Source organism: Zalophus californianus, chromosome 3 (assembly GCF_009762305.2).
Source record: "Zalophus californianus isolate mZalCal1 chromosome 3, mZalCal1.pri.v2, whole genome shotgun sequence".
Classification (NCBI taxonomy): Eukaryota; Metazoa; Chordata; class Mammalia; order Carnivora; family Otariidae; genus Zalophus; species Zalophus californianus.
Window position 1 is genome coordinate 162,073,130 of NC_045597.1, and position 18,941 is coordinate 162,092,070.

General features: G+C 39.8%; 1 protein-coding gene and 2 non-coding genes across 5 annotated transcripts in view; all 3 read left to right on the plus strand.

Annotated features, from left to right (window-relative positions):
- Window positions 1–251: 251 nt before the first annotated feature.
- Window positions 252–18,941, plus strand: part of NOP58 (NOP58 ribonucleoprotein) — a 33,335-nt gene continuing 14,645 nt past the window's right edge. The window contains exons 1-5 of one of the 3 annotated variants that reach the window (XM_027590143.1): window positions 252–556; window positions 8,194–8,270; window positions 9,658–9,710; window positions 13,920–14,041; window positions 18,205–18,341. In XM_027590143.1, the coding sequence (XP_027445944.1) occupies window positions 512–556; window positions 8,194–8,270; window positions 9,658–9,710; window positions 13,920–14,041; window positions 18,205–18,341 (434 nt within the window). In that variant the 5' untranslated portion in view covers window positions 252–511. Of the gene's footprint in view, window positions 557–8,193; window positions 8,271–9,657; window positions 9,711–9,797; window positions 10,032–13,077; window positions 13,140–13,919; window positions 14,042–18,204; window positions 18,342–18,941 lie in introns of those variants that run through there. The other 2 variants (XM_027590144.2, XM_027590145.2) reach the window with 2 other exon arrangements.
- Window positions 9,030–9,118, plus strand: LOC113921199. Its single transcript, XR_003519595.1, has one exon. It is a non-coding gene; the product is annotated as a small nucleolar RNA SNORD70 (small nucleolar RNA).
- LOC113921200 lies at window positions 9,808–9,894 on the plus strand. Its single transcript, XR_003519596.1, has one exon. It is a non-coding gene; the product is annotated as a small nucleolar RNA SNORD70 (small nucleolar RNA).

Sequence of the window (18,941 nt, forward strand, 5' to 3'; positions counted from 1 at the left end):
CCTGCTCCGCGGGAAGCCCGCCTCTCCCTCTCCTGCTCCCCCTGCTTGTGCTCCCTCCCTCGCTGTGTCTCTCTCTGTCGAATAAACAAATAAAATCTTAAAAAAATAATAATAAAAAGCAAAGTTCTTCCCTTTTAGGTTTCCGTGCCGCTTAAAAGCTTGCTTTAGTACCTAAGAAAACTCGCGACATTTTCTTTCTTTCTCTCTTTTTTTTTCCTCTTCCCCCCTCCCACCCCGTTGGCGGGAGCATACCGGAAGCGACGAGACTCTATCTATCGGAAGTGATGTCATATCCCAGAAGCCTTGGAGAAGGAGAAGCGGGTTCCGGCGTTGTACCCATAGTCCAGTTTGGAACGTTTAGGCAACGTGGTCTGATTCTTTGCGAGAAGGCGTGCGCGTTTGTGCTCGGCCTGCTGCGGCCTTGCAGGCCTTTGGGGGCCAAAAGTTTGGTCTTTTTTCGCCGGTATACGAGCTCGCGGCGGGCCGCGCAGCGCCCTGACCCGGCCTCACCATGTTGGTGCTATTTGAAACGTCTGTCGGCTACGCCATCTTTAAGGTAAGTTACAGATTGAACCGTTGGAGAGGCAAGGCTGGTGTTGTGCAGGAGAGGACAGGGAGGACGAAGGGGAGGAAAAGGGGAGGAATACACCGCTCAGGATCGCGTGGGAGCCGTTTGTGTCCTGCTCTGAAAGTTGGCGGAAGGCTTTGGGCCTGGGAGGCGCGTGTGTCGGTGAACACGTGGCCGCGCTTTTGGGGCGCCTGGTTCTGTGTTAGAGGATTTGGCCCCGTGAGAGAGGTGGGCAGGAGCCTTATTAGAATTTCACAGGTAAAGGTACGGAGTTTGGGGTTTATTCTGAGTGTTTTTGAGGAATGATGGGTAGGTTTTAAGCTGAGGAATGACCTAAAGTTGTCTTAATGAAGTTGCTTTCCTGTGTAGAGAGTAGATTACAGAAGGCAAGAAAGGAACCAAGAATATTTTTGTATTAATCGAGACAAGATGAAATTGCTTGGATTAAGGTTGGTATGGAGGGAAACAAATACCAGGAGAAATTTTGAAGGTAGAACTGGTGGAATTGGCTGATGAATGGAGAATGTGGGTATTAGGTTGAGTAAGTGGGTACGTGATGGTGGGGGAAAAACGAGTTTGGGGGCTTTTCGGGGGGAAGATACTAAAAAGGTCCAGTTTGGGCTGTGAAACTTGGGTTGTTAGTTAAGACGTGGAAATGCAATCGTCATTTTAAGTTTCAGATCTAAGGGAGAAATCTGGGCCGATGATAATTAATTGGAGATTTGGTTGTCCTTTTTTTTTTTTTTAAAGATTTTATTTATTTAATTAACAGAGGGAGAGACACACATACAGCGCGAGAGGGAACACAGCAGGGGGAGTGGGAGAGGGAGAAGCAGGCTTCCCGTCGAGCAGGGAGCCCGATGTGGGGCTCGATCTCAGGACCGCGGGATCATGACCTGAGACGAAGGCAGTCGCTTAACCAACTGAGCCACCCAGGCGCCCCGATTTGGTTGTCTTAATAGGGAAAGTTTGAAATTTAAAGATCAGCTCGGAGCCTACATTCGTGTAGTAGGATGCTAATGAGATGTTCCAAAGAATGAAGTAAACAGTGCTATCCATGTGCCAGGCACTCCTCTGAGCTCTACAAATGTAGTAACGAAAAACAGTTCTCATATATATGCTGATAACGTAAAAATGCTGGATAAAATGTGTATAGTATTGTTCTGTGAATAAAAAAAAACTGTGTATGTGGGATGAGTGCAAAAAATCTGGAATCGGCATTCCAAAATGTTGATTTAGAGGAGCTTTAACTTTATTAAGTTTTTTTCCAGACATTTGAGAATATAGTTCCATTTGCACTTGTTAGTTACATTACTTATTGTTTTTGAGAGATAAAATAATAAAAACCAAAAGCTAGCTTTGCTTATTTTTTCTCATTGGGCTTGTCTGTAATGGCTTTAGAGCCTGGGAGTGTGTCTCTTTTACTTTTTCCTAGCTTTTTGTAGTCTTCTCTAAATTCTTAAGTAGAATTCTGCATGTGCCCTCAAATTTTCTTAGCCAACATGGTCTATCATACTTTGAATTAGTGTGTTTGGATGAATTTCTCATCTAAGTAGATGTTAGGTATACTGTCCCGCACTAAGAGAGGAAGGCGCAACTGCACAGACCGTTGGTTGCTGCTGCTGATAGGAATTGGCTTAGCAATTCTCTGGTTTCTAGACCTGGGTCATAAAATACTCAATTATGTCTCTCGATGAATTACTGATTTTTTTTTAATGAAGACTATTCTCCATAAAAATAAGTCTTGACTTTTCTGTAGCAGTTTTTAATGGTACCCACTTGCAAATTACTGTTCAAAATTAATAAATTGTGGTTTATGGTTTAAGTAACGTAATAGAGAAGTAGCTAAAGGCTTGAATACATTGATAAAATGATTCAGTTCCAAATATTTCAATAGCAGTTATTAATTGTTAATAAAGTAGACATAGAAAATGTTCTGGAATTGGTGGTTGCACAATTTTGTGAAAATATACTGAGAAGTAAGTTGTACACTTTAGAAGGGTGGATATTATGGTGTGTAAATTATATATTAAAAATAGATCTATAGTACAAAGTTATTAGCTCCCTTTACCATAATCAGAATGCTGGGGTATAAAATTACATTGGTTGCATAAAATTCATACCTTAGTGGGGATGCTTTAAGAAATTTTTTAAATTTTTAACCTCAGGTCATAGTAAGGAATACATCTTAATATCATGATCTAGTGTACATATATGCACATATACAGAGTGATTCGCCAAGAATTAAATACTTTGTAAAAAAATTAATGGGTGTTAACAAGGTTATATATGAAGGCAAATAAACGAACTATTACCATTTTTAGAATATTGTAAAAACTTAACTTGGTCCCTTGTATCATGAGGCATCTTTTAGTTTTACTCATCCCAGACTTTTTGTAGCTATGCTGCCCAGTATGATTGCCACTAGCAATCTCTTTAGTTGTTAGCACTTTGAATTTTTATTTAACTCACTTAAAAATTTTTTTTTAAAGATTTTATTTATTTATTTGACAGGGTGAGATACAGCGAGAGAGGGAACACAAGCAGGGGGAGTGGGAGAGGGAGAAGCAGGCTCCCCGCTGAGCAGGGAGCCCGATGCGGGACTCAATCCCAGGACCCTGAGATCATGACCTGAGCCGAAGGCAGACGCCCAACGACTGAGCCACCCAGGCGCCCCAAATTCACTTAAATTTTAATAGTCACATTGTGTAGTGCAGCTTTGTGGTATAGTGTTGTGTGTTCTTCACTTCCTCAAGCCTGGAGGAAGAGATTTTATGTGTATACCAGAGTTCACGTATAATTACTGAGCAATATGTTTTTCTAGCTTCATTTATTGGGTATAATTTACATACTGTATAACCCATCTACTGTAAAAGTGCAGTTTGATCCATTTTAGTAAGATTTATACAGCTGTGCAAGTTGCAGTCCAGTTTTAGAGTACTTCCTCTTGGGGCGCCTGGGTGGCTCAGTCGTTAAGCGTCTGCCTTCGGCTAGGGTCATGATCTCAGGGTCCTGGGAGTGAGCCCCACATTGGGCTTCCGGCTCAGCGGAAAGTCTGCTTCTCCTCTCCCACCCCCACCCCCCGCTTGTGTTCCCTCTCTCTCTTTGTCTCTCTCTGTCAAATAAATAAATAAAATCTTTACAAAAAAAAAATAATACTTCCTCTTAAAAAGTTACCTCCTGCCCGTTTGCAAGTCAGTCAGACCCAGCTCTAGGCAGCCACTATCTGTATAATTTTGTCATTTCTAGAAATTTCATGTAAATGGAGTAATAGTTTTTTGTGTCTGGCTTTTTTCACTTAGTGTGCATTTGAAGCTAATCCATGTTGCATGTATCAATTTGTTCCTTTTTGAATAATTCACGTTTGAAACTATTCCAAGTCATCCTGTACAGCAACTCACATAAGTTTCATAAAACACAGTACTTACCCATTTTGTTTGTAAAGTAAAACTAAAAAAAGTTAGCATTAAATGTTTAAATAAAACATAGGAAATCTCAAACTAACCAATTAAGTGAAAATTAGGGACGCTTTTGATATAGTGTGCTCTTTCCTCTTTATAAATTTATTGCCTGTCTGGAATAGAGGAGGATACTCTAGGAATAGCTGGCATGCTGTGGGATGCATTTATGTCTGTGTTTTACTCTTTATTGTGAAAAATTTCAAGGAGACAAGTAGTAGATTATAAAGAACCTCCATGTACACCATCACTCAGTTTCAACAGACCTGTTTTGTGGGCTATCTCTCTCCCATTCTCCTCCCCACATTTTTTTGAAGCAAATCCCGCATATTTAGTTTTATCTGTAAATATATGTGTCATGAGTATACTATGAAGGCGCACGCACAAGTTGTGTCTTTCCACAATGTCATCCTCCCCTGCAATGTTAGCTTTATTCAGTTTCAAAGCAAAGTTAATATAATTATAACACAGGACTCCAAACTTGATGACATTTCACTACCTGTTTAACTTGGCTTCTTACACATCACAGAAGCAAAGCACAAGTTACACAACAAACAAGACAGAACAAGGGGAAGTTGGAGGTAGGAAGTTAATGCAGTCTTCCATTGCACAGTTGAAATAAGGCCTGGGTCTGGTGCGGGTCAGCTCACAGCACTAGTTGCTTATTATGTTCAGGCAGTGGAGGATCTCTTTTATTTATTTGAGAGAGAGAAAAGAGGGAGCACGCAAGGAGAGAAAGAGAGCGCGTGCGCACGCACATGAGCCAGGGGAGGGGCAGAGAAGCAGACTCCCCTGAGCAGAGAGCCCGAATCCCAGGACTCCAGGATCATGACCTGAGCCGAGGGCAGCAATGGGCTGAGCCACCCAGGCACCCCCGGACAATCTGTATCTTGTTCAGAGGTCAGTTGGGCAGGGCCTTCGGTGGCAGCTACCTTTCTGATGTGGGCAGATGTGAAAGAGTCAGCATTAAAAAGGTCTTGACTGTTTGCTGCAAATAATTTCAAAAGGGATTTATTCAGTCTTGATTGGCAAACGTCTGTTTCTCCTGGTTATTGTTTCTGAGTGGGTCTCAGCTGGTGCTGGTTTGGCAATATTTGGTCTAAGCTGAAATGCCTTGGTTGCTTGCGCCACTGCTTGATGTAAGTTACTGCTTGGCAGGAATGACACCATCTCGCTCTCTATAGTATGGGCAAGATAAAGACTATGCTGAGGATTTTAATGGCAATAACTATACGCCGTTTCTACTTGGAAGTGGAAATAATTCCATCTTAATCCAAAATGGACTTTATATACAAAAGTTTTCAGATTTCTTTGTGTGAAAATGAGTGACTAAAATTTGAGGCATATTTTTCAGGAAATGTAGCAGTTATTTCTAATTTTGTTTTGTTCAGACTGTCTTTATTAGTAATTTTCTCTCTTTTTTTTTAAAGATTTTATTTATTTGAGAGAGGGAGCATGAGAAGGGGGAGGGTCAGAGGGAGAAGTAGACTCCCTGCTGAGCAGGGAGCCCGTCGTGGGACTCGATCCTGGGACTCCAGGATCATGACCCGAGCCGAAGGCAGTTGTTTAACCAACTGAGCCATCCAGGTGCCCTTATTAGTAATTTTCTCTTAAGTATGTTGTAGCACAATTGGGAACAGAGTGGCAAGGTTTTATTTGCCATAACAGAGTCTTTGGAGACCTTTGAGTAGTCTTGAATGTTTCCATTACATTTCCTTTCTTACTTTAAGAATGCTGATAATATCTCTTGAATATGCCGATTGTTACCCAACTGTTAATCTCCAAATATACTTGCTTTTCAACTACAAAAAAATGTAAATTTTACTCATGAGTCATATCCCCTGTTTGGTACATATCCTTTCAACAATTCCTGAACTTTGGATATGGTTAGTGTGGCATTCTCTGAATAAACTATATCCAAAAGTCAGGACTGTTCTGTGAACTTCCTTTATCAGAAAATAACTGAATTAATGTTTCAGTGCATTCATGAGATTTGCTGGAATGTCTTTGGATTCTAAAGTTCTCATGATAGGCAAAATAGAATTGTTAGTGGCTTGTAATTATTTGTATGTGTGTGAAGATATTTGTTAAGTAAACTCTGTGCCCAACATGGGGCTTGAATTTACAGCCCTGAGTTCAAGAGTCCCATACTCTGCGAACTAAGCCAGCCAGGCACCCCCAGCTTGTAATTTTTAAATATAAACACTATGCTTTGGGATCATTTACTGCTCTTACTCTGGTTTCTAAGTTTTTTCACTTCGATTTATTTTGACCAACTTCTCCAATTCTGTAAATATATCAATTCACCTATGTGTGATTGAATTTAAACAACACAACAAATCTTTAAAATCATCCTACCATACTCGTCTGACAGAAATTAAGTGCAACTTGGGCGCCTGGGTGGCTCAGTCGTTAAGGGTCTGCCTTCAGCTTGGGTCATGGTCCCAGGGTCCTGGGATCAAGTCCCGCATCGGGCTCCCTGCTCTGCGGGAGGCCTGCTTCTCCCTCTCCCACTCCCCCTGCTTGTGTTCCCTCTCTCGCTGTGTCTCTCTCTGTCAAATAAAGAAATAAAATCTTAAAAAAAAAAAATTTAAGTGCAACTTGCAGTGTCGTGTTCATGCTTTATCATAAAAATATATACTAGACTATAACTGGGCAATAAAACTTACTGTGTAAATATTCTGTGATAATACCGATTTGATGAAATGTTTGTCAGTATAGTTTTTAATTTATTGGCTGGGTTTTTTCCCCCATAAGAAGACATGCATGATATCTATTTGTACTTTTTTTTATATATATAATTTTTTTCACTTTTTTTTTTAAAGATTTTATTTATTCATTCGAGATAGAGAGAGAGAGAGCACGAGCAGGGGGAGAGGCAAGGGAGAAGCAGGCTCCCCACTGAGCCAGGACCCAGTCGTGGGGCTCGATCCCAGGACCCTGGGATCATGACCTGAGCCGAAGGCAGACGCTTAACCGTCTGAGCCACTCATGCGCCCCCTGTTTGAACTTTAAACTAATCTCCCATCAGTTTTAAGGCATCCCAATTTCAAGAATGTTAAATATGGGGGGAATGCATTTTAGCATTGATTCTACCCTGTGTTATACTTGGGCAGTTGACTTACTACATTGGATATTAATGAGAGTATGGGGAAATAAATTTTTTTAAGATTATTTATTTATTTGACAGAGAGCACAAGTAGGCAGAGTGGCAGGGAAAGGGAGAAGCAGGCCCCCTGCTGAGCAGGGAGCCCGATGAGGGACTCGATCCCAGGACCCTGGGATCATGACCTGAGCCAAAGGCAGACGCTTAACCAACTGAGCCACCCAGGTGCCTGGGAAATAAATTTTGTTAACTCTTGATTTAAGTGAAACTAATAGACTCTCTTGAAAGCAATTTGGTAGCATCTGTCAAATGTGAAGTAATACATTTCCTATGTGATCAATTAACTCCACTTCCAGTAGAATATGTCCTATAGAAATACAACATATATACACACAAAACTGTTTTCGGAAGGAGAAAAGGAAAATTTAGAAAAACCCTAAACATCTGTAAGGGCATAAAATGTTGGTATATTCATACAATGGTTGTTAAAACCTAGGATTGTGTCCATATTATGCTAAGTGGTAGAGTATGATTCCTAAAGGTATGTATAAATAAAATGTTAAGACAGTCAAAAAGAATATATATACCTAAATGTTAATGACTTTTTCATAAATTTAAAGTGCCCCATTTTCTTTGCATTTTAAGTTTTCTTATAACATGATGTATCCTAAAATTGATGCAGTCTTAGTTTTAGAGAAATCCATCCATAATACTTTGTTAGGATGATCGTAGCAGTAAATAAAACTTACTCTTTATTCTAGAAAGTAGGCAAATAAAGTCTTGATGTTCTGTGAATATGATATGCTTTGTGAAGGGGTTAGTGGCTCCTTCAAATAGGAAGTTTTCATCAAAGACCTCAACTGAATTCCATCCAGTTATTAAATGGGCAACGTGAGCTATTAATTTGACCAAAAATTTGTGGTGGGTAAGAAAACTGGTTTGTTACTTCAGTGAGGAAAAATAGCTTCTATACTCTTATTTTACATATGCAGTTGTACTTGAAGTGTGTAATTGTGTATGCCTAAGCTATGCCATTAAAATTATTTAAATGTTTGTTACAGGTTTTGAATGAGAAGAAACTTCAAGAGGTTGATAGTTTGTGGAAAGAATTTGAAACTCCAGAGAAAGCAAATAAAATGTAAGCCATCTTGAAACCACGAATTTAGCAGTTAACATTTAGTTGGTGTTTGTTGTTGGTAGTGGTGGAGTTTTTAAGATTTTGTTTGTTTGTTTTAGAGAGAGAGAGCCTGTGAATGGGGTGGGGAGCAGAGGGAGGACGACAGGCAGACTCCATGGTGAGCACAGAGCCTGTGGGACCTGAGACCATGACTTGAGCCAAAATTAAGAGTCAGACCCCGAACCAACTGAGCCACCTAGGCGCCCCTGTTGTTACTGTTTTAATCTCTATCCCCAATATGGGGCTTGAACTCATGACCCTGAGATTCCAAGAGTCGCATGCTCTACTTTGACTGAGCCAGCCAGGGGCCCTAAGTAGTGGAATTATTGAATAAATTGTAGTATATCTATAGATCTCTTACTAACTTGGAGAGAGGTCGGTGGCATACCAAGGAAACCATGCTTCAGAATGATATGTGTACTGTGATCCCATTTTTGCAGGGTTCTTGTATATCTCTATATGCATTTATGCAAGCATAGAGATGAACAAATGCCACTTCAGAAAGGTGGAAATGGGGGTGGGGAGAGGCAGAATAAGATAAAATTACTACTTTTCCTAAAACCTTTTTGTGTTGTTAAGTATGTATTTAAGGGACCCATCGGGGTTTTTGTTCCCTGGTGGGTAAGAAAATCTTCCTTAAAACAACACTATCTTAGACATAATAGAAGACTAGTTTTTTTTTTCAAGGGCTGTATGCTTCATTTGGCTGAGTTAACCTGATTCATTGTTGTCAATGATGTATTCTTGTTGGAACTGAATATAAATGATCTAACTCAAATATTCGTCACTACCACTGAGACAACAATGAATTATTAATCATATATTTTTGTTTCAATATAAAATGATGTTACCTTGCATATACCCTGTATGGGGGGAAGGGGGTAAAATAAGGGTAACAGCAATCAGATTTGATGATAAACTATTTCTTAATGGCATTTGTACTAGATGGACAAATCATTGTTGTAAGATTCCTGACTTAAGAGGGACTCTTAATACCTTTTCTAAGGTCTCCTCTGTGTCCTTCTAAGGATCTGTGTCCAGCTTTAAGCAGCAGAGGTTATGTTGAAGCTTCAGCATCTTTCCTGTGGTTGAGATGTGGTATCAGACCTCTTTGCTGATGCTTATTTTCCTTCAAAGCCTACAACCTCTGCAGTAGTCCAGACATTACTAACCTAACATTTAGAGAAACTGGTTGTTTTAAGAAGAATTTATCTGACTTTGCACCCTGATACTCAGTGACAGGAAAGTGTATTTTGTTGGTAAACAAAACAGTCTAAAACCTATTTCCTACATACATGGTTTTTGCACAGTCAGTATGCCCTCATAACTTTTCTTTTTTTCCTTCTAGAGTAAAGCTAAAACATTTTGAGAAATTTCAGGATACAGCAGAAGCATTAGCAGGTAAAGTGAAAGACTAGCTTTTTTGGCTTTGTTTAAACTTGTCAGTTGATTATCCTTATCAAAAGATTATTTGCTTCAGTTGCCTGAGTTAACCTTATTCAATGTTGTCAATGATGCATTCTTTTTGGAATTGAATTTAAGTGATCTAACTCAAATTCGTCACTACCACTGAGACAACATTGAGTTAGCTTTTTTCACCATAGGGTTTGTTTCCCCCCCATGTGATGAGAGGTGAGAAGTGGTTAAATTGATCTCCCTGTGGAAACCAACAGCATAATGCTGAAGCACAATTCAGTAAAAGCTGTTCTACAAGGGACCAAGGTAATGTAGTCAAGTACACAGCTGTGATAATTTTAATCCAGGGGTAAAGTTGAGAATAGCCAGCATTTACAGTTGAAATAATAATACAGCAGCTCTCCAGAAGTACACATTTTTAGTTCAGAAGAGTACAGTATTATTAAAAGTTTTAGGAAAACTAGTAGGCTTTTGTGTGTATGGTTTTGTTTTGTTTTGTTTTTAATGCAAAAACTACACCTAGGCTTAAGAGTTAATCTGAAGGGGGCATGAAAAATGGATGACTCCTGTCCTTCAACTGGTCCTCATGATGGGAGAACAGACAATAGATGTTATTAACTAGGCTTGGCTTTAGTTGGCAGTTGGTCTCAAGGTTTTTTTTGTTTTGTTTTTTTGTTTTTTAATGTTAGGGAAAACAAGAAGACTGGATATAAAATTCTGCTTGTGAATTTTTCAATTGCTTAAGTTCCGTATATCAAATCAGCCAACTGCTTGGCGGTATAATTTGAAAATGTAGGACCATAAGGAAGGATATGGCATATCATTAGGAAAGAATTTCACAAACCCAAATAATTTTGTTCATCAGCCCCAAGAGAAGGGTATAATTCTCTTGTAAAAATTAGGAATGTAACTAAACATGCTGGAATATTAATGGGCTGCCATTGGCAGAAGGGTAGCTGAAGGAAGACCCACAAATGGATCCAATTTTTTAATTTTTAAAAATAGTTCTAGGACTGCTTCATCAGTAAGTCAGTAATTAAAGCCTCATAGAGCCATTAAGGCACAACTATAATAAGTTTTGCCTGAAGGTTTTTTTTGTTTTGCTTTTTTTGTTTTTAGTAATGTCTACATCCAACGTGGGTCTTGAACTCATGGCCCCAAGATCGAGTTGCATGCTCTTGCAACTGAGCCAGCCAGCACCCCCGCCTGGAGAGTTTTTTAAAAGATCTGTTCATCACAGCTTTAAAATTATATGGGTAGAATTTTGTTAAGATCCCAAGTGAGATTGTGTTCGCTGTTCTCCAACTCTGGGGGACATTATTCACAGACAGTGATTTGAACTTCTCGAGTGGTAAAGTGAGTGGCCCTGATCTCAGGTGGCTTCTTTTGAATTCCTTTTTGCATATTACCTCTTTAATCTTTTTTGAGATATTTCTGACCAGTCCTTATTAAATGGATAGATCCAACTTCTACCCAAACATGAAGCAAGTTTTTACTATTAATAGGTAATATATTGATCATGTAGTGATTGTCAGGTTTTGTACTCCTCATTTCAAAATTGTTAAATCCTTGAAGCAGTCCTGTGGGTTAGATGTTAATTACTACTTATAGGAAAACTGAGGCTTGAGGGATATCTCATTTTCCTCCTGAGCTCTTGGTATTCCTTAATAGAATGTAAAGATAAACGGCCAAATGCCACGTTAGCTTAGAATTTAAAGTCAACTCCAGCCCACCCACCCCCATCTACCTTCCATGAAGGCAGAGTCTACATTGTTCTTCACCATCAAATTCCTGCATTCTAGCACATACATATTTTGGGTAAAGGAATGAAAATACCATCTATTTTTACTAGAAACTCAAATATCACCTTATTAAGAGAGCAGTCTTTCCTGGGAATTAACTTCCATTCCCTGTTATAAGGAAATTTTGATGTGACAGAACCCAAACTGAGCGGTTATAGATATCATAGTATTCATTTAAAAACCCCATAGCCTAGGAAACAGTCTGATGGGTTGTGATATCAAGAATTTATATTGAGGGGCACCTGGCTGGCTCAGTCCATAGAGCATGAGATTCTTCATTTCAGAGTCGTGACTTCAAGCCTCATGTTGGATGTGGAGCCTACTTTAAAAAAAAAAGTCTTTGGGGTGCCTGGCTGGCTCAGTTGGAAGAGCATGTGACTCTTGATCTCAGGGTCATGAGTTTGAGCCCCAGTTCGGTGTAGAGATTACTTAAATAAATAAACTTTTAAAAGATGAAAATAAAAGGTTGAATTTTTGTTTTATTTTTATTTTTTTAAGAATTTAAAGGCACCTGGGTGACGCAGTTGGTTAAGTACCCAACTCTTGGTTTCGGCTCAGATTATGAGATGGAGCTGGCATCAGTGCAAAGTCCACTGAAGACTCTCTTCCTCCCTCTGCCCCTCCCCATTGAGCATGCACTTGCTTTCGCTTGCTCTCTAAAATAAATCTTTTAAAAAGAAAAAAGAATTTATATTGGTCCTAGAAGTTCAGATTATACCGTTTGTATGGAGAGCTTTATTTTTACGGTCTGATTTTCAAGTTGCAAGTCTTCCAAATACTGCAGAAAAATTTGGTACTCTCTTGCTTTCTCTCTGACAAATAATAAAATCTTTATTTTTTTTAAAGATTTTATTTATTCATGAGAGACAGAGGGAGAGAGAGAGAGAGAGAGAAGCAGAGGGAGAAGCAGGCTCCCAAGGAGCAGGGAGCCCGATGCGGAACTCGATCCCAGGACCCTGGGATCATGACCTGAGCCGAAGGCAGACACTCAACCATCTGAGCCACCCAGGCGCCCCAATAATAAAATCTTAAAAAAAAAAAAAGAATTTGGTACCAGCCTACTTTTGGATGAAGTGGGAAGATTACTAGGGGATGCTGAAAAGTGGCTAGTGAAGTAGAGAGAAGACTCAGTTTCCCCTTTACCTGTCATCATTTCTGCCATCTTCTAAAAATATATATTGTGAAGAGTAATTAACATGCTTTTTAATAGTAAAGGGAAGGTAAATGTAAATGTTAGCTCTAGAGTAGAAATTTTTGCTTAAAAGAAATTTTTAAAAGAAAACACTAAAGTATAAAAGATGATATGGAAGATTGATAACTAGAAGCTGGAAGTTGAATAAAATTTTTTAATTATAAAAGATTAAAAACTTGAAAGAATATAACTCTTACTAGAAAAGTAGGTTATAAGGAGTCATTGTTGTACAATATGGTATGTAAAAGGTTACCTCCTAGATAAAGTAGCTTGAGACTCAGCGTCTTAGAATGTGATGACTTCCGTAAGAGATGTGTGGTAGCTAGATGATTTTTGTCCTCATCTTTCATCTTCCCAGATAACAGATGAAATGGACTTGTAACTCAAATGGATGGAGATGTGGTCAGGAGGAAAGAGAAGGTACCTGGCTGATTAAGCATAAACTGCCTGCTTAGAAATTGTGGCCGACTTCCTTCCTGGCAGGCATACTTTAAATTCAGCCGAAACCCTGACAGAGAGCAGAAGAGATGTTAGTCCATGTGGGTCCAGAAGCTCCTAAGTGTAGGCCTAAGAAAGGGTGAGAGTTACAAAGTAGCAGATTTAGAACCTGCCAAAAATGAAAGCAGTCCCAAATAGAATAGTTTGCCTTTGGGTAGTGAGTTCTCTGTCACTGGAGGTTTACAAGTAGAGGACTAATGATGTATCTGGATCTGGAATTTGCAAAGCCTTCATTCAGGCATGCTTACACTGCAGCAGGACCTTCCAAATGAATACACTCCTTTTTAGTACAGTCTTGACAGGATTTTAGGATATCTCACAGAGCATCAGGCCAGTCTGCCTACAGTAACATTGGAGAGTAAATCTATTTGTCATTTCAAAATAGATTGTTTCTAACAATTTGATTCTAGCTCTGTCTGGGTTCAAGAGTAGATTTCATATGACATAAGGAAAGGAATGCTGTATCTGCTTTTAACTTCTGGTTCTAGAGCTGAAATGAGGGTGGGAACATCAGATGAGACTGAAATGTATAACTCCTTCAGTGTTTTCTACATTTATCATTTCATTTTAGAAGTAATGTTAAATTCAACTTTTTGAAAGGAAGTGTTTATTTTGCTTTATTCTTTAAGTTTAAACGAGATCTTGAGGTTCTTAAAATTAAAAAAACTTGAGAGTTAACTCTTTTTTCTTTTTCCTTAAAAGCATTCACAGCTCTAATGGAGGGCAAAATCAATAAGCAGCTGAAGAAAGTTCTGAAGAAAATAGTAAAAGAAGCCCATGAACCCCTGGCTGTAGCTGATGCTAAACTAGGAGGGGTCATAAAGGTAAATATGTTTTTCATGCCTGCTAATCAGAACTTACCATACAGCATAGTAGCTACAAAGCCTAGCCTTAGTATTGAGTTGTTTGTTATAAGTTCTCATACATGATTTTTTTCCCTAGGCTACAGAATAATTGATTTCCAATACGATTATCAGGACCCAAGTACATACAAGTAATGCCTGTTTGTTGTAGAAAATATTAATCCCAAAAAGTAATAAAAATTAGCTTTACCTTGCCACCCAGAGATCTGTTAACACTATGTATATCCTGCCATGTTTTTGTTCAGTCACACTTCTTTTTCTTTCAACAGAAATGAGGACATGACATTTCTTTTTAGTGTATGTGTTTTATTAGAAAACTTTAGCAGGAGGTAGAGTCTATGGAGATGAAAGTCGAAAGATTGGAAAAGTGGGCTCCCAAGCATGAAAAGCAGAACAGTTTGAGAGCTGGTCGTGATTATTTTGATCTTCAGTGGTTATAGTAGATATTTTTTTTTAAAGATTTTATTTATTTATTTGAGACAAAGAGAATGAGAGAGAGAGCACATGAGAGGGGGGAGGGTCAGAGGGAGAAGCAGACTCTCTGCCGAGCAGGGAGCCCGATGCGGGACTCGATCCAGGGACTCCAGGATCATGACCTGAGCCGAAGGCAGTCACTTAACCAACTGAGCCACCCAGGCGCCCTATAGTAGATATTACAGTGACAGGTTAATTACTGTGTTTGTGAGCATACCTCTGCTTTTTTAAGTAAGGTTTATATTATGTTGTAGGTCTTCTTAGGAAAATTCTAAGGAGATTTGAGGGGCTTTTTTTAGGTCAGGATTGTGAATTTAAGAAGTTCAGTTAAATAAACTGTTTCTAATACTGTCTGATAAGTAAAGAAGTTTTCTGTGATGATGTCAATCTCTATATTCATTCCATGAAGTGCCCACAAGTATTAGTTTGTAATTTTCTGTTAAAAAACATTAAATTTTAAGGACACCTGGGTGGCTTAGTCAGTTAAGTGTCTGCCTTCAGCTGAAGTCATGATCCCAGAGTCCTGGGATCAAGTCCCACATCTGCCTCCTTGCTCAGAGGGGAGCCTGCTTCTCCCTCTCCCTCTGCCTGACACTCCCCCTGCTTGTGCTCTCTCTCTCTCTCTCTCTTACAAATAAAGAAATAAAATCTTAAAAAAAAATTAAAGTTTAGCATAATAAATACAGAATGACAAATTGCTAGATGGTGGGATTATAGGTATCTTTAATTTTTTTTTCAGTTTCTTTTTTTTTAAGATTTTATATATTTATTAGAGAGAGGGAGAGAGCGAGCACAGGAGGGAGAGGGAGAGAGAATCTGAAGCGGACTACACACTGAGTGCAGAGCCTGACTCGGGCCATCCCACGACCGTGACATCATAACCTGAGCCAAAACCCGAGTCGGACGCTTAACTGCCTGAACCACCCAGGCACCCCCAGTTTCTGTATTTTAAAAACTTAACATTAAAGGGGTGCCTGGGTGGCTCAGGCAGTTAAGCATCCGACTGTTGATCTCAGCTCAGGTCTTGATCTCTGGCTTTCGAGTTCAAGCTCCACAATGGGCTTCATGCTGGGCATGGAGCCTACTTAAAAAAAAAAAAAAATTACACTGACGATCACTCATACGTACCAAATATTTGTTTCTTAAGCACATACATACCAAGTATTTGTTTCTTAATCATGTAATACATCTAATTTTGCATGCATGTAGTTATTTGCATTTGATGAACTAGAACTGTAGATTTATATGAAGGACTTAGCAAATACAATGCAGAATGAAAAAAATGGTGTTCAGAGCAAAATTTATTAGTGTGGGGTGTGTAAAAACTTAAATTGTAAAGTAAACCCTTGAATAACTTAGGGGTTAGAGGTGCCAACCCTTTCCCACACATGCACGGTCAAAATTCTGTCAGTTAAGCTGCCAACTCTTGATTTTGGCTCAGGTCGTGAGATCAAACCCTATGTCAGTCTCAGTGTGGAATCTGCTTGTCCTCCCTCTGCTCCCCGCCCCCCCACACTCTCAGATGAATAAATGAAATCTTTCTTAAAAAATTCTGTGTATAACTTTTGACTCCCCCAGAATTTTACTACTAAAAGCCTACTGTTGACCAGAAGTCTTACCAATAACATAAATAGCTGATTAACCCGTATTTTGTATATGTATTAGATATTATATTCTTAAAGTAAGCTAGAGGGGCGCCTGGGTGGCTCAGTTGTTAAGCGTCTGCCTTCGGCTCAGGTCATGGCCCCAGGGTTCTGGGATCGAGCCCCATATCGGGCTCCCTGCTCAGTGGAGAATCTGCTTCTCCCTCTCCCTCTGCTGTTCCCCCTGCTTGTTCTCTCTCTCTCTCTCAAATAAATAAAATCTAAAACAAATTTTTTTTTTTTTTTTTTTTTTAAAGATTTATTTGAGAGAGCGAGAATGAGAGAGAGAGAGTACATGAGAGGGGGGAGGGCCAGAGGGAGAAGCAGGCTCCTCGCCGAGCAGGGAGCCCGATGCGGGACTCGATCCTGGGACTCCGGGATCATGACCTGAGCCGAAGGCAGTTGCTTAACCAACTGAGCCACCCAGGCGCCCTAAAACAAATTTTTGATTAAAAAAATAAATCCTTGGGGCGCCTGGGTGGCTCAGTCGTTAAGCGTCTGCCTTCGGCTCAGGTCATGATCCCAGGGTCCCGGGATCGAGCCCCGCATCGGGCTCCCTGCTCAGCAGGAAGCCTGCTTCTCCCTCTCCCACCCCCCCTGCTTGTGTTCCCTCTCTCACTGTGTCTCTCTCTGTGTCAAATAAATAAATAAAATCTTTAAAATTAATAAAGTAAGCTAGATAAAAGAATGTTATTTTTTTAAAAGATTTTATTTATTTATCTGACAGATCGTCACAAGTAGGCAGAGGGGAGAGGGAGAAGCAGGCTCCCTGCTGAGCAGAGAGCCCAGAGTTAAGATGTGGGGCTTAATCCCAGGACCATGAGATCATGACCTGAGCCGAAGGCAGATGCTTAACTGACTGAGCCACCCAGGCGCCCCTAGGAAAGAATATTATTAAGAAAATTGGGGGTGCCTAGCTGGCTCAGTAGATGGAGCATACAACTCTTGATTTTGGGGTATGAGTTCAGGCCCCACATTGGGTGTAGAGGTTACTTAAAAATAAATCCTTTCTTTTCTTTTCTTTTTTTTTTTAACGGGGGTGGCGCCTGGGTCGTTCACTCCGTTAAGCATCCAACTCTTGATTTCAGCTCAGGTCATGATCTCAGGGTCATGGAATCAGCCCCACATCTGAACTCTGTGCTCAGCACAGAGTCTGCTTGGGATTTTCTCTCTACCTCTGCCCCCTTTGTTTGTGTGCTCATGTGTGCTCTCTCTCCCTCCCCCTCTCTTAAGTAAATGGATAAAATCTTGAAAAAAAAAAGTCTTTTTAAAGAAAAAAGGAAAATCGGGGACCCTTGGGTGGCTCAGTTGGTTAAGCATCTGACTCTTGATCTCAGGGTCTTGAGTTCAGGCCCCGGGTTGGACTTCACATGGGCATGGAGCCTACTTAAAAAAGCATGGGGGGGGATCAGAAGGAAGAGAAAGTACATTTACAGTACTGTACTGTGTTTATCAAACAATATACATTTAGTATTCTTTGTACAAACACACTACAAAAATGTGAAATGAGAAATTTTTTTAAGTGAAAAAATATTTAAACCTGTGCTGTTTTAATATTTAAATGGTTTTAGGAAAACTTTTTTTTAAGATTTTTTATTGAGAGAGAGCTAGTGAGAGCAAGCACATGCCAGGGCAAGGGGTGGGGCGGACAGAGAAGCGGACTCTTAACTGAGCAGGGAGCCCAATGTGGGGCTTGATCCCAGGACTCTGGGATCATGACCTGAGCCAAAGGCAGATAGATGCCTAACCGGCTGAGCCACTAGGTGCCCTAAAAACTGTTATTTCTCTTTTTTAAAAAAGATTTTTCTTTATTTTGAGAGAGAGAACATGAGTGGGGGGGGGAGGGTCAGAGGGAGAAGCAGGCTCCCCACTGAGCAGGGAGCCCGACGCAGGACTCCATCCCAGAACCCCATGATCATGACCTGAGCCAAAGGCAGATGCTTAACTGACTGAGCCATACAGGTACCCAAAACTTTTATTTCATTGATACAGATGTTCTTCTTACAGGAAAAGCTGAATCTCAGTTGTATCCATAGTCCTGTTGTTAATGAACTTATGAGAGGAATCCGTTCCCAGATGGATGGATTAATCCCTGGAGTAGAACCACGTGAAATGGCAGCTATGTGTCTTGGATTGGCACACAGGTGAGATTTACTGGAAAATAAAGTCCACTTATTCCTGTTTAGTAAGCAATTGTGTTGCACTGGTTTATGCATATTACAAATACTAATTTATTTCTCATAGTAATTTTATGAGGAAGATAGTAGTAGTATCTTTATTTTATAGATGAATCTGATGCCCAAAATCAATTCATCTGGTAAGTTATGAAGCCTGGATTATAACCCAGGCAGTCCTCATCATAGGCATTTATCCTTCTTCAAGTGTTGAGCCCCACAATTCTTGGGCTTTCCCTTTTTTCTTTCCCTGATCTCTGCTGAATCATTTGCTATCCCTCCATCTTTTCATCTCCCCAAATTTTCTCATCTGCTATGGTCTCCTTCTGTGTGTATCTGTTGTTTGTTTTACTCTTGATTTGTATTAACTTTTTATATAATAAGTCAAAGAGAAGCACATTGACTTATCATGTTTAACCAGAGGTCCATTAGAACAGGCATTTCTGCTGTACTATGATATGTGTTCTGAAAAGCTTGGCATCCTGTGAAATTGCACTAAAATAACAGGGTTTTTCAGTGGAAAAAAAATAGGATTAAAGGTAGATTACTCAAAACCTATGCAACTTTATA